Source organism: Heterodontus francisci, chromosome 23, assembly GCF_036365525.1.
Source record: "Heterodontus francisci isolate sHetFra1 chromosome 23, sHetFra1.hap1, whole genome shotgun sequence".
NCBI lineage: Eukaryota > Metazoa > Chordata > Chondrichthyes > Heterodontiformes > Heterodontidae > Heterodontus > Heterodontus francisci.
The window spans coordinates 33,451,910-33,467,230 of record NC_090393.1 but is presented as its reverse complement, the minus strand read 5'-3'; the positions used below and the strand labels follow the sequence as shown (position 1 = coordinate 33,467,230).

At 44.9% G+C, this 15,321-nt stretch overlaps 1 protein-coding gene across 1 annotated transcript in view; it reads left to right on the top strand.

The window, feature by feature from the left end:
* rsrc2 (arginine/serine-rich coiled-coil 2) overlaps nucleotides 1-12,636 on the top strand; it is a 59,348-nt gene extending 46,712 nt beyond the window's left edge. The window contains exon 11 of the mRNA XM_068055049.1: nucleotides 11,877-12,636. Within this exon, the coding sequence (XP_067911150.1) occupies nucleotides 11,877-12,059 (183 nt within the window). The 3' untranslated portion in view covers nucleotides 12,060-12,636. The remainder of the gene's footprint in view (nucleotides 1-11,876) is intronic.
* The last annotated feature ends 2,685 nt before the right edge of the window (nucleotides 12,637-15,321 follow it).

Below are 15,321 nucleotides of genomic sequence, written 5' to 3'. Positions count from 1 at the left end.
ATTAAGATCATGGCTGATCTAATTGTGGCCTCAACTCCACTTCCTGCCTGCCCCCCATAACCCTTCACACCCTTGTGGATCAAAAATCTGTCTACCTCGGCCTTGAATATATTCAATGACCCAGCCTCCAATGCTCTCTGGATTTGAGAATTCTAAAGGTTAATGACACTTTGAGAGAAGAAATTCTTCCTCCTCTCTGTCTTAAATGGGCGACTCCTTTTTCTGAAACTGTGTCCTCCTAGTTCTAGATTCCCCCACAAGGGAAAATATCTTCTCAGCATCTACCCTGTCAAGCCCCCTCTGAATCTTACGTGTATCAATAAGATCACCGCTCATTCTTCTAAACTGCGATGACTGTAGGCCCAGCCTGCTCAACCTTTCCTCCTAACACAACCCCTTCATCCCAGGAATCAACCCAGTGTGATCTCATCAATGCCCTATACAGTTGTAGCAAGAGTTCCCTACTTTTATACTCCATTTCCCTTGCAATAAATGCCAACATTCCATTTGCCTTCCTAATTACTTGCTGTATCTGCATGCTAACTTTTTGTGATTCATGTTACAAGGATAACCAGATCCCTCTGTCCCACAGCATTCTGCAGGCTCTCCATTTAAATAATATTTTGCTTTGCTATTCTTCCTACAACAGTGGATATCCTCACATTTTCCCACATTATACTCCATTTCCCAAATCTTTGCCCACTCACTTAACCTAGCTGTATCCTTTTGAAGACTCTTTGTGCCCTCATAACTTTCTTTCCCACCTATCTTTGTATCGTCAGCAAATTTGGCTACAGTACACTCTGTCCCTTCATCCAAGTCATTAATATGGAACGTAGATAGCTGAGGCCCCAGCACCAATCCCTGTGGTACCCACTAGTTACCGTTTGCCAACCTGAAAAAGTCCCATATAACCCGACTCTGTTTCCTGTTAGTTAACCAACCCTCTATCCATGCTAATATATTATCCCCAACACTGAGCACTTAATTTGTGCAGTAACCTTTTATGTGACGCCTTCTCGAAATCCAAATATACTGTATCTACTGGTTCCCCTTCATCCACCCTGCTTGTTACATCCTCAAAGAACTCTAATAAATTGGTCAAACTCAATTATCTTTTCGCAAAACCATGTTGACTGTGCTTGATTGCATTATGATTTTCTAAATGTCCTGCTACTACTTCCTTAATAATGGATTCCAGCATTTTACCAATGACAAATGTTAAGGTAACTGGCCTATAATTTCTTGCTTTTTGTTGCAACCCCCCCACCCCTTCTTGAATAGAGGTGTTACATTTTCCAATCTGCTGGGACCTTTCCAGAACCGCGAGAATTTTGGAAGATTACAACCAACGCATCCACTATCTCTGCAGCCACTTCTTTTAAAACCATAGGATGCCCAGGGAACTTGTCAGCCTTTAGTCATAGAGTTGTACAGCACAGAAACAGGCCCTTTGGCCCATCATGTCCATGCCAGCAATCCAGCATCTATCTATCTTCTGTTTGTTTTCCTAGTACTTTTTCTCTAGTGATTGTTTCAAGTTCCTCCCTCCCTTTTGCCCTTGATTTTCTATTATTCTTGGGCTGCTTTTAGGGTCTTCTACTGTGAAGGCAAATACAAAATACTTGTTCAAAATCTCTGCCATTTCCTTATTTCCCATTGTTAATTCCCCAGTCTGATCCTTTAAGGGACCAGTGTTTATTTTAGCTACTCTCTTCCTTTTTTTTATATATTTGCAGAAGCTTTTGCTGTCTGTTATATTTCTTGCTAGTTTACTCATTCTCCAACACAGAAGTCCTTGAAGCGGCCAACATCCCCAGCTTATACACACTACTGAGTCAGCGGCGCTTGAGATGGCTTGGCCATGTGAGCCGCATGGAAGATGGCAGGATCCCCAAAGACACATTGTACAGCGAGCTCGCCACTGGTATCAGACCCACCGGCCGTCCATGTCTCCGTTATAAAGACGTCTGCAAACGCGACATGAAATCGTGTGACATTGATCACAAGTCGTGGGAGTCAGTTGCCAGCATTCGCCAGAGCTGGCGGGCAGCCATAAAGACAGGGCTAAATTGTGGCGAGTCGAAGAGACTTAGTAGTTGGCAGGAAAAAAGACAGAGGCGCAAGGGGAGAGCCAACTGTGCAACAGCCCCAACAAACAAATTTCTCTGCAGCACCTGTGGAAGAGCCTGTCACTCCAGAATTGGCCTTTATAGCCACTCCAGGCGCTGCTTCACAAACCACTGACCACCTCCAGGCGCGTATCCATTGTCTCTCGAGATAAGGAGGCCCAAAAGAAACTCATTCTAATTTCTCCCTTTTTTTTTTAAGTCATCCTTCGCTGGTTTCTAAAATGTTCTCGATCTTCCGGCCAACCGCTAATTTTTGCAGCATTGTATGCCTTTTCTTTCAATTTGATACCATCCTTAACTTCCTTAGATAGCCACCAATGGTTCAACTTTCTCTTGGTCTTTTTCAATGGAATATATTTTTGTTGAACGTTATGAAATATCTGCTTAAATGTCTGCCAGCGCTTATCTACGGAGTTACCTTTCAAGCTATTTTCCCAGACTACTTTAACCAAATCTGATTTCATAGCTTTGTAGTTGCCTTAAAGTTTTAAGACACTGGTTTCAAAACCAAGTTTCTCACCCTCAAACTGAATGTGAAATTCTATCATGTTATGCTCACGTTTGCCTAGAGGATCCTTTACTATGAGATCATTAATTAATCCTTTCTCATTTCACATTACTGGATCTAAAATAGTTTGTTCCCTGGTTGCTTCCACAATGTTTTGTATTAGGAAACTGTTCCGAATACACTCTATGAACTCGTCCTCAAGGCTACCTTTACCAATTTGATTTTTCCAATCTATATGAAGATTAAAATCGTCCACGGTTATTGCATTACCTTTCTTACAAGCCCCCATTATTTCTTGATTTGTACTTTGTCTCAGTGGAGCTACTGTTAGGTGGCCTATAAATTATGTTCATTAGTGACTTCTTTCCCTTGCTATTTCTTATCTCCACCTAAACTGATTCTGTGTCGTGATCTTCTGAGCAAGATCATTTCTCACTGTACTGATCTCCTTCTTTAGAAATAGAGCTACCCCATCTCCTTTTCCATTCTTCCTATCCTTTTTGAAATATCAAATACCCTTAAATATTTGGTCGCATTTGCTGACAACGCTATCGGTAGGTGGCGCTGTTGTGACACATGCGCAAATGCAGCATGTGCCACTAAAACTTCACAGTCTGCGACTTTAGCAGCTGCCAGGACTAAAGATGGCGCTACTCAAAGATTCACACAGAGGCAACCTAACAAGCACGTGGCAGCACACAATGGCCGCAGTGAGAGAGCGAGCGGGCTGGGGCCGGGGGAGCGGAGCAGCCCGAGAGAGCAGTGGGGGGGGTGGGGGGAAGCAGCGGAGTGGCCGGAGAGAGCAGCGGGGGTGGGGGGAGGGGAGCAACGGAGCGGAGGAGTAGTGCATTTTTCTGTGCATGCGCCATAAACTTGCAACAGCAAAAGACTTAGCGGCTGGTCCCCGCACTCGGGCGACACCAAGGTCTTCGGCTGCTCGCTCTACACGGCCTCTCGCTTCCGGCCCCCTCCATCCAGCCGTTCGCTCCAGCTGCGGATCCCCAATCAAGTCGCTTTCTCCCCTACTTCTCAACAGTACTTCAGGCATTGCAACTGTCTGGTCCCTGTCCTTTGCATGCTCCCACTACCCCCCCCATCCCCCACCCCCTCCCTCTTCACCCACCCCTCCCCCACTCCTCTCCCTCTTCACCCACCCCTCCCTCTCCCCTTCCACCACAGTTGAATATCTGAAGTGCAGTTGCAAAGTCGGGAAAATAGCATCCAAAACCTCAACAATTCTGGGTTTAATTATTGAGAAGTTTTATTAAGTACATTAAGCATCCGAGGATCTGCTGTGCATGGATACATGAGTGTTGTGTCGCCAGCATTCCCGTGAGACAGGCAGGCCGAGTCTCTGCTATGCACAGCTAAAGAGGTTGTTCCTGGAGAGCCTTGTAGTGAATGAACGCTTGGCTCTCTATTCCACTACTGTATTGTCCATGTGAAGAAGGCAAAGTCACAAGAGTCTGAGCTCAGTCTATTCTTGGTGAATGTTCCCCAAGCGCAACCCAATGTGCACTCCCACTTAATCCATAAATACAAGGTTCCTTTCCACTTCATAACAAGCTCTGCAGCATGATCCAGTTGCCTTCGTTGCTTGAATGCTGACGTTAAGTCTCAAGGATTGTTTTCTCGATGGCATGTTTTACATGAAAAGAAATAAAGCAAATCTGTGTCAGAGCTTGCCTCCCTCCATCCACTGAAATTACTGTTGTGCACACCTTTTTAAGTTCTGCAGTGAAGGCACCAATTGATAACGTCGCCAATGAAGCACTTATTACCCACCTCAGATGCAGGAATCAGCACATCCTTGCGTCCTCTCCTGCACTGCCTCCGTTGCTTGAATGCCATCCTTAAGCCTCAAGGATTGTTTTCTCAAGGGCACGTTTTACGTGAAAAGAAATAAGGAAAGAACATGAGTGTCAGAGCTTCCCTCCCTCCAATGAAGTTACTGTTGAGCATGCTTTATGTTCTGCAGTAAAGGCATGTACTGATAACACCGCCAATGAATAACTTAGTACCCACCTCAGCTGTAGGAGTCAGGATGATGATACTGCCCCTATCTCGTGATGGTTCAATGCTGCTCTCAGGGAAAACATGAATGATGTGAGGGTGCTGGAAAAAGAAGCACATTTCTTTTGGACTATGAACATAAAGCAGGCCATTTAGCCCAGCTGTTCCCTGCTAGTGGTTATGCTACTCCTGTGCCATCCCATCCGCTCCCATTTAATCCTGCCTACTACCATCAGCATCACATTCCATTTCTTTCGTTCTTTGCCTTAAAGCAACATTGAGGATGGAGAACGGTGTGGCTACACTCCCACCTCACCAGTTGTGTACGCAGCAAGTGCATTCACATTTGTGCTACCACTGGACATGGTATGCTTGTTTCTTTTAGTGCTCAGTCTCTTCTTGCTGAATGTTCCCCAAGCGCTTGACCCCTTTGGACGCCCTCTCTGCTTGACAGGCAGCAACTGGCAATTGTGGAGTCTCACAAGGTTCTGCATGGTTGTTTCAAGGGCGGATGGGGAAATGGGTGGCTGTGTGTCCATGTGCACTTCTCTGATGGTTGCAGGAACAGGTGGCTGTGTGTCCATGTGCACTGCTCTGATGGGTGCAGGAACAGGTGGCTGTGTGACTGAACAGCAAGGAGAGGGTACTGCAGGTGGGGGAAGTGGAGCTGTGAACAGGCAAGCGTATGTATGGTCCATCAGCTCATTAGGCCAGGGGGTGAAACGCTCAGGATCCATGGACTGTGGCACGTGACTGATGTCCAGCTCGTGGCCACCTCCATCCGAAGGTGCCTCCGGGCAATTGTTGGGCAAATTAATTGGCTCCATCTCATCAGCCAGTCCTTGCTGCCAGCGGAGAGTCTGTCGCCGCAGCCAGTCCAGTTTCCGCATGAATGATGCCGTTCCACTCTGCAGAACGGCCTGTTGTAGCTGGTACAATTGATCTGAAAGCAAGTGGTATTTTTCATTGTCGCTGAGGGGCCTTGGCTGTTCCTCTGTAATCATAATGGCAGCAGCCATGCCTGTCCTCGTGGGTGTCTGAGATGCACGCCAGCAGCAGTTGGGGGCAAGCCTCTCCAAAGACAGACCGAGATGCCTCTGCACAACAATAGCATGTTTGTAGGGCAACAAAGTCTGAATGGAGAAGATGCAGCTGCAGGTAGCCTGGCCATCATGTATCTGCAGTGTGTACTGTTTGGCACCGGAAATCACAGTCACTGTGCCTTCATCCTGCTGCTTGACATTTACTCGATGAATGTGGCTATGATCCTGATGCATCAGCTTCACAGTGTGACTGGTGAATCCTGTGTAAAATGATTGTAGATCTGCTGGTGCCTCTGCAGTGCGCTTGAAAGAGGCTCCCTGCAGGAATGTGGAATAGGAGCGCTCCTGATCCAGGACACTATTGTGGAAGATCAGCGCTGAGATGCATTCCTTCATGGATGAGGAGGAGTGGAGCAGGTGCTTTATCTTGCCATTCTCTGACTCAATGCGATTGTTGGTGTTCCCAAACGTTAGGACTTTACCGCGTAAACATGATGCCCACATCTCCTTCTGTGGAATCCAGTTTGTAAGCAGGTAGTCCTGCAGGGGTGGGTAGAGATGTCCATTCTTTTCTACACAACTTGTGATCTTGTCCTCCAAAGGTGCATGAACCATTTCCTTGCAGATCATAATCAACTAATCCCTCAGTTCACCATTCAGTGGGGTAGCTGATGATCATCTTCCTCATGCTCTGCATCCCATGGAACTGACAGAGGAGAACCGTTGCAGCTGGGAGATGCTTCCTGATCGCATTGATCTCATTGATGTCCTTATCCACAATGGCTGATCTCTCGCGGCAGGCGCTGGATCCCATGAAATCAACAAAAACACCCACAATCTCGTCCAGCATCTGAGCCGTCTCATTCCTCACCATGGCATAGAACACAGCCCTGCCCCTACCAGCATTGTCCTGCACCATCACCTGGTACAGAGGGTAGCCGCATTTGTTCACTTTGTACGTTCCGTCCATGAACAGCAGTTCAGGAAAGGCCTGCAGGTGGGCCTTCATGGCTGGTGTCATGAAGGCAATATAGAGGATATTGCTTCCCTGCAGGCTAACCTGCACTGAGGCCCCGTCCTGCTGAATCTTCTCCAGCGTATCACACAGTGCATCCATGTTGTCATCTGCAGTTTTGAGCCGGGATTTTACATTTCTAATGTCACTAAGGGTCATGGTCTTATTGAATGAACGCTCGATATAATCCTTCAGCTGTTTGTTCCCAGCCTGCAGCTTGACCAACTCTTCTACCTTCTGCCTTTCATCGTGGTTCAGTTGTCGTCTCCTTGCATAGAAGCGTAAACATTCTGGATCCAAAACGTGACCGGTATGCGCAAGATGGTAGGAGCTGACACCCAGTTTGTTCTTGCTCGTGTTGAATTTCACACTGATGAAGACCTCACAGCCCAGGGCGAGATACCTGAAAAGTTACACAGACATTCAATGAGCACGCCCAAGTTCCTCGTGCCCTCACCAAAACGTCAGCCATCCCAGGTGTGTTGTTGGCAGCAGTTTACATGTGCACCGTGACAAGGTCCCAAAAGCTGGTGCGCACCTGTTTCGCAGTCAGAGGAGGTTGCGCAGAGGTGGTCGATCAGCCATTGCTCCATCCAGGAAATCACAACGAAGGCAGTCCATAGACACGGGGGTGACATACGCGTGGCTTTGTGGGCACAGGATCTCACTGACGAGATGTATTGATACTGCAAATCTAATCTTGGTTCGATGCGCATCAAGGAACAGCGTTACAGGACTGACACGCTACACAAGTGGAAATGTAGTGACCGCAGCACCTACCTCTGATTCAGTCTCACCCCAGTAGAAAGTATGCGTGGCTGCCCATAGTGTACACAGCACAGCCTCACTGAGGCATGCTTAAAGCGGATGGGAATTTCGACTCGCCGTCTCTTGTTCTCCCTCTCAAGCGTAAGGGTGCTCACTTTTTTAAATAGACTCCCCGTTGCCTGTAAGCACAACAGCAAATAGCATTTAAACAGCATTGTTAACACAGTAAAACATAACAAGGCACATCACATGCTACCTGTTGAAACATCTCAAGTTTACTGCTGAAGTCGTCATAACTCTCGAACTCCTGGGTTGTGAAGGTGGCAAGGAATTGCTCTGTGGAATCTACTGAAGTAGCCATCATCGACGTTTGCAGTTCAGGAAGGCTATTAAGGGACCACACGGGAAACGTGAGATGAGATAAGAAATACAGAATGCACTCCATTGAAACTTTACAGAAATGAAAGTGACCGTTTAGATGGAAAGCTGTTAGCTGGACTGCAGCACATGTAATGCCTGCACACAGCCCCAGACAATGGAAATGTTTTCAGAGCAACTTACAACAGGGACTGAGCACATGCAGTGCCCCAGACAATGGAAATGTTTTCAGAGCAACTTACATTGGAGCAATCTCCTCTTGTTAATAAAAATGAAGCAGACTGAAATCTCCAAAACGACTAAATAATTGCGATAAAATGCCCGGCGAAACCTCTCCTCCTTCCACTTTCAGAAACTCGCGCCGAAGCTTTGACGTATGCATGAATATCAGAAGGTTGACGCATGCGTGAATACCTGTTGGCGTTGCATAAAGCGCATGCACAGAGGCCGACCAGGCGCATTGCCCGAAGAAGCACACATCATGCGATGACGTCATCGGCGCATGCGCTAATCAGTCCTGGCAAGCCGGAACGCTGCGCAGAGGGCAAGAGACCGTCTGCGCGTGTGCGCACCGCAGCGCAGCCTGATGACGTCAGTGGAGGCCCAGCGTTGTCAGGAATCACTTTGTAAATATTTAGTTCCCAGCATTGGTCACCTTGGAACCATGTCTCTGTAATGGCTATCAGATCATACCCATATATTTCTATTTGTGCCATCAATTCATCCATCTTGTTACAAATGCTGCATGCATTCAGATAAAGAGACTTTAATTCTGTCTTTTTACCATTTTTCCCTACTCTGATCTTATTTGCTGATGCACTCTTAATGTTTGTATGCTCTGTCCCTTCCTGTCACACTCTGGTTATCATTACCTGTATCGTTACCCTGCACCACTGCCTTCTCCTTTCTCTTTAACTTTCAAAATTTCCCCTCATCTTCTCTCCCCTGCCAACGCCAACCCCCCACCCCCCATTTTGTTTCGTTTAAAGCCATTTCTACAGCCCTAGTTATTCTATTCACCACGATTCATTGGTCCCAGTGCAGTTGAAGTGAAGCCCATGCCAATGGAACAGCTCCCTCTTTAATTCTGTCTTCTTACTCTGGTACTGGTGCCAGTGCCCCATGAATTGAAACCCATTTCTCCCACACTAATCTTTGAGCCACGCATTCAATACTCTGATCTTATTGACCCTATGACAGTTTACTTGTGGCTGAGGTAGTAATTCAGAAATGATTACTTTTGTGGTTCTGCTTTTTAATTTAGTGCCTAGCTGCTCATATTCCCTTAGCAGAACCTCTTAATCCTGCCTGTGTCGTTGGTACCCACGTGGACCACGACAACTGGATCCTTCCCCTCCCACTCCCACGTTCCTCTCCAGCCCTGAGGAGATGTCCTTAACCCTGGCACTGGGCAGGCAACACAACCTTCGGGACTCACGTTCTCAGTGCAGAGAACAGTATTTATCCCGCTAACTATACTGTCCCCTACTAATACTACTACGTTCCTTTTCACTCCTCAACTTGAATGACCTCTTGTATCACGGTGCTGCGTTCAGTTTGCTCATCCTTCTTGCAGTCTCTGCTCTCATCCACAGAGGCTGCAAGAGGCACCTGTTGGACAAGTGCAAGGGCTGAGGCTCCTCCAGTGCTGCCTTCTGGATCCTCATAGCTGCCTCACTCATAGTCACCCCCTTCTGTCCGTGACCATGGACCAAATCCGAAGCACTTACTGACTGATTCTTGGAACAAAGTGTCCAAGTAACTTTCTCCCTCGCTGATGCATCACCGTGTCTGAAGTTCGGACTCAGCTCATCAACTCTGAGCCTAAGTTCCACGAGCTGCAAACACTTAATGCAAATGTGGTTGCTGTGAATCACAAGGGTGTCCACCAACTCCTACATGCTACAGCTGCAATTCATCACCTGCCCTGTCATGTCTGTTGTTTTATTTAACAAATTAGGGTTTCAAGTTTTGAAATATCACTTTTATTTGTAGTTATATTTAGTAATTTAACTAGTTAAGCTATAAATTTAATACAGTACTTGTATCTCCCGGTCCAAGTTTAAACTGCTGCCCTAGTTTAGAGGGAAAAAAAAAATAAAACTCACCAACCAATCACCTACATGCTCACCTAATTAATGCCTCTAGACCTCTGGTCTCACCCCTGCCACAGTACCGAAACAGCTCATATCAACGTCACAAATTACATCCTATATGACTGTGACAAAGGTAAACCATCCCTCCTCATTCTTCAGTGGCTTCTCTTGCTGCTGCACCTACCTCTGGTGTCCCCCAAGGCTACAATTAGATAAGAATGCAACCATGCGAGAGCAGTCCCACGCAGCTGGACAACAGTGGAGGGGCGTTGGAAGAGGATGTTATGGTCAACTATGTCACAGGCTGCAGATAGGTCAAGAAGGACGAGGAGGGATGGTTTACCTTTGTCATAGTCACATAGGATGTCATTTGTGGCTTTGATAACTTTAGGTATAGTGTCAGGGACGGAAACTGATTGGATGGAATCAAACATGGAGTTCTGAGAAAGTCGGGCATGGATTTGGGAGGTGACAACACCTTCAGGGAGGTTGGAGAAGGGTAGTTTGCAAGGAAGGTGGGTCAAGGGTTTTTTGAGGAGTGGGTGAAGGACAGAGGGACAACACCTGATAGAGAACTGGTAACGTTGGGACCAGGAGGGAAAGTTAGGTGGTCAGCAGTTTAGTAGGAATAGGGTCAAGGGAGCAAGAGGTAGGACTCATGGACAAGATGAGCTTGGAGAGGGCAAGAGGTGAGATGGGAGAGAAAGAGAAAGATGCGAGTTCGGGGCTAGTGGGGTTCTTTAAAGGAAGTTTGACCTGTTAGTGGAAGGGAGGGACACGACAGAAGCAACTAATCGGATGGTCTCAATCTTAGGGACAAAAAAGTTCATGAGCTTCTCACACTTACTGTTGGAGGAGATATGGGAGAGGGGTTTAAGAAGGCGATTTGCAGTACAAAAAAGAAGCTGGGGATATCTTTGCGTTCCAGGTGATCCTGGAATAGTGGACAATTTGAGCAGACGAGAGCAGGACCACATAGTTCAATATGTAGTCCAGTCAAATCTGGCAGTGGATGGCTAAAACCATCTGAGACCATCATGTCTGAGACCTTGAGACTAATTTCTGCAGAAAACCCAAACCAAATTCCATGGCATAGGACTGCAGATTCTGCAGTTGGTCTGTCTAATTTTAAAGTCCCTTGAGTAATATATTTTAAACTGTTTAAAAGCAACTAACTCTGCACCTCTTAGTGTTGCACTGTTCTGCTGTTGGCACTTTATCCAGCTATCACATCTGGCTTTTCACCTAGTCAGTGAGTCAACCAGACGTTGGAGTGAGAAAGAAGCAACAGTTGAACCTACCCTAAGTAGGCCTCAGTAAACCAACAGGTAAACCAGATTGTCACAAGAGGAGAGATCGAGTTGAATAGACCTATATTCTCTGGCGTTGGGAAAAATAAGAGGTGTTCTCATTGGAATGTATAAAATCCTTAGATGACTGCGTGGATGCTGTGAGGCTGTATCCCCGGCTGGAGAGTATGGAATTAGGGATTGTCCATTCAGAACTGAGATGAGAAATGTCTTCATTCAGAGAATTACAAATCTTTGGAATTCTCTACACCAGAGGACTGTTGATGCTCAGTTGTTTATATTTAAGACAGATCAGTTACATTTTTGGGCGCTAAAGGGATATGTAAATAGGACGGGAAAGTGGAGTTGAGGTAGAAGATCAGCCACAATCTTACTGAATATCAGATCAGGCTTGATGGGCTGTCTGGCCTACCCTTGTTCCTATGTTCTTGTGAGCCAATATGATGGTGCCCATGGAAAGCTCTGTGGCCCACAATGTCCTCAGCCTAAAAATGTTGTGGGGATGAGGTATATCTGCCTTGTGGTTGCACAACTTGTGACTGTAAAAGCAAATTGAGAGGCCTTAATTATCTGGAGTGGCATGTTATTTCATTGTAATTATTTCATTTTGAAGGATGAGGAAGAGATAGGAACTCCAATACCAAATCCTGATGAAAGTTTCAGAACTCTAAAGCAGCAAGAAGAAGTATTCAGGAATTTGGATGCTCAGTATGAGATGGCACGATCACAAACCCACACACAGAGAGGCATGGGTCTGGGTTTCTCCTCTTCAATGAGAGGAATGGACACAATTTAAGAACAAGCATTGTACTTGCTTAAGTACATGATTTTTTTATATCGTCTTCGTCCATGTTGGAATTTAAAGCTTCACCTTGACTTTCACTTTCCCGTTAACTGAAAAAGCTAGCAGTCTAGCTCGCATGGTTGTTGCAATGCAAAATAATTTATTAAAAAAGGTTTTGATTGTAAAGATAACTGGGTGTATCAACAATCATACTGTGATAGTTACTCTTCCTAAACACTGGGACTTCTTTGAAGAAAGAGTTGATGGCAATGTTTTGCAACTGGGAAAAGGGAAGTTCTATCATTTTTTTTCTTTTTATGTATTTGAAGTGATGTATGCAGACTGGATTCAAACAGTCCAATTTCATTCATATTTTGTTGTAATACTTCATGTTGCTGTATTATGTGATTGCTTTTGTACTAAAACTTGTACAGTTATTTTCATCTTTTGAAATGCAAATGATGACTGTGTAGTTGTAAATTAGGATTTAGTTTGTATGTAAGTACTTAATCCAGTGCCGAAAAGTGCTTTATATTGCACTGTTCATTATCAAGCTTTCTGGACAATAAATGGATCATTTTCAATACAAGCACTAATGTAATGAGATCAGGAATGCTCTGTGAGCATAATCAGTAATTCTATCACCAACAGATATGTTGTATGTTAGTTAAAAGGAAAGGGGTTATCCAGTTCTCAAGCCCCCTCTTTTTGACCAAGCTTTCAGACACATCCCAAATAATTGCACTGTGGCTCTGCACTTTTTCCTTTATTTCTTTTTATCTTTTTTTCCTCCTGCAAAGCCTCTTGGGATGTTATATAAATGTCAGTTATAGAATAGCCTGCCAAAAGTCAATGTCTAGGCTAACACACTTGGGAAAGCTAATATAGTTTCCATGCTTACCTACAGAAATCCCCCTGCCATCCCTTCAGCAAAAGAGGGAAGGAGAATGAGAAAAAAAGTCTTGCATTTATGTAGCTCATTTCATGAGCTCGGGATGTCCCAAAGCACTTTCCAGCCAACTAAGTACTTTAGTAGTTTTTACTGTTGTATGAAATGGAGCACAATTTGTGCACAACATGGTCCCGCAAACAGCAATGTGATTGTGACCAGATAATCTTGTTTGGTGATGTTAATTGAGGGATAATTACCCAAGACACCAGAATAATGCAATGGGATCTTTTATGTCCACCTGAGAGAGCAAGTGGGGCCTCGGTTTAATGTCTCATCTGAAAGATGCCACCATTGGTAGTGCAGGACTCCCTCAGGAAGAAGAATGGGGGCTAATTTCACACTGATGACTTTGAGAGCTATTGCAGTCTCCATTCCTAGACTATGTGATTCTACAACAAGATCTAAGGATTTGCTCAAAGAAGGGTGGGGAAAGCAGGAAGACTGAATATAACAGATAAGATTCACGGTGAGGAAGACTATACCAACATTGGCACATCTATTTACCTATTATTTGTTCTCATTCATGATTGCTATTCAGCAGCTTGTAGACACGTGTCTGGGCTTACAATAATGGATGAGGTACTGGAGGACTGCTGTCACTCAGGGTACTGTATCCCCTTAGAATCAGTATTCAGCATAAAAATAACCTACAGGGAGGGTTAAATGTGTGGTGGAAAGAAACAGACTGAATTTCTTCTTGAAATGTTCCTTTGAAATACTGAAACACATTGTGGCCCCTGCAAGTGTTGAATGGCTGCAGAGTGAGTGCCTCCTAAATGATTCAAAGCACCAGTTCTCAACAGAAATCAAAGAGCTGCTCCAGGAGTGATACCTCCATGACATAGATTTGGTGCAACTTGGGAGGGAGCACTATGAACCAAAATATTAGGCCTTTCAAAGGAGGAAACAATGCAAAGAGAACATCATCTGAGCATTTTTGTTTTAAAAAGCTAGATGGCAGGAGGGAGAGATAGCTACTTTGTTGTTTCAAGTGGTTGTACACAAACAACCAGCATGGATCGTGACTAAAATTAGTACCAGGCAAAAGATAAGTGAATGTTAAGCAAAAGAATCTTGTCTTTCATGATTCCTCTGCTTTTCCCAGTTACGTAGCTTATCTTTTCTGGTGTAAAATACATAATCATAACATTTACACCATTTAGGAACTACAGATAATGTAGGAGCATTAAGCAAATAACATAGAGCATCCTTAAAAGATAAGCTGGTAAATGCAGTGAGTAAAACTGAGCTATGCAGACCAGTAAGGTCCCAGGGCTGTCACTGTCTTGTGCCAATTAGTAATGGGCACAACAAGTGGCCTTGATGGATCATCTTGTGGACTTGCTCTTGGGCCTGGCTAAAATAGCAATTTGTAGGTTGTCACAAAAATATGTTGGGTCAAGTGATTTTTTTTTAATCCATTGGCTGGAAACCTGAATATTAAACTGGTGGAGATGAACCACTCAAACCTTACAAGCTTCGTCCTCTGCCTGCTGACCATGAGCACCAAGGCATATTCCCTGCTGTAGCCTGTAGTGTTCGGTGGTTTAATTGATGTGTTTGAATGTGTTAGTCTGTTCACTGATGGATGCTCACCAAACTTAATTACTAAAGCTTTTGGGGGGGGTGGGGTTGCTACTGAGAGGAGAGAAGTTTCCGGAAAGAACAGAGATCACCTTGAAGGAAATCAGCCACATTGCTACCTCCCAGAGAACCACTGAATCAGTGTCCAGATCTTCAAACCGGAAGCCTCAGGATCACCAAAAGGAAGTTGCTCAACCATGGAATACAGCCTGAAGCTAGCTGAGTCACCAACCTCCACAGACTATACCCCTTTTATTTCTCTGGACTTTAATTCGACCAATCTATCCTTCCCCACTCTAATCTATTTGTATATGTGTGTGTGAAAGTTGGAGCATTATTAATTATTTTACTTAGATCAGGTTAAGAACAATAAAGCCTCTTTATTAAAGTCAAGAAAACCTGTCCAATTGGCTCTTTTTATGATCACAGGCATGTAAACATGTATAATAAAAGCAAAATACTGCGGATGCTGGAAATCTGAAACAAAAACAAGAAATGCTGGATTCACTCAGCAGGTCTGGCAGCATCTGTGGAAAGAGAAGCAGAGTTAACGTTTCGGGTCAGTGACCCTTCTTCGGAACTGACAAATATTAGAAAAGTCACAGATTATAAACAAGTGAGGTGGGGGTTGGGCAAGAGATAACAAAGGAGAAGGTGCAGATTGGACCAGGCCACATAGCTGACCAAAAGGTCACAGAGCAAAGGCAAACAATATGTTAATGGTGTTTTGAAAGACAA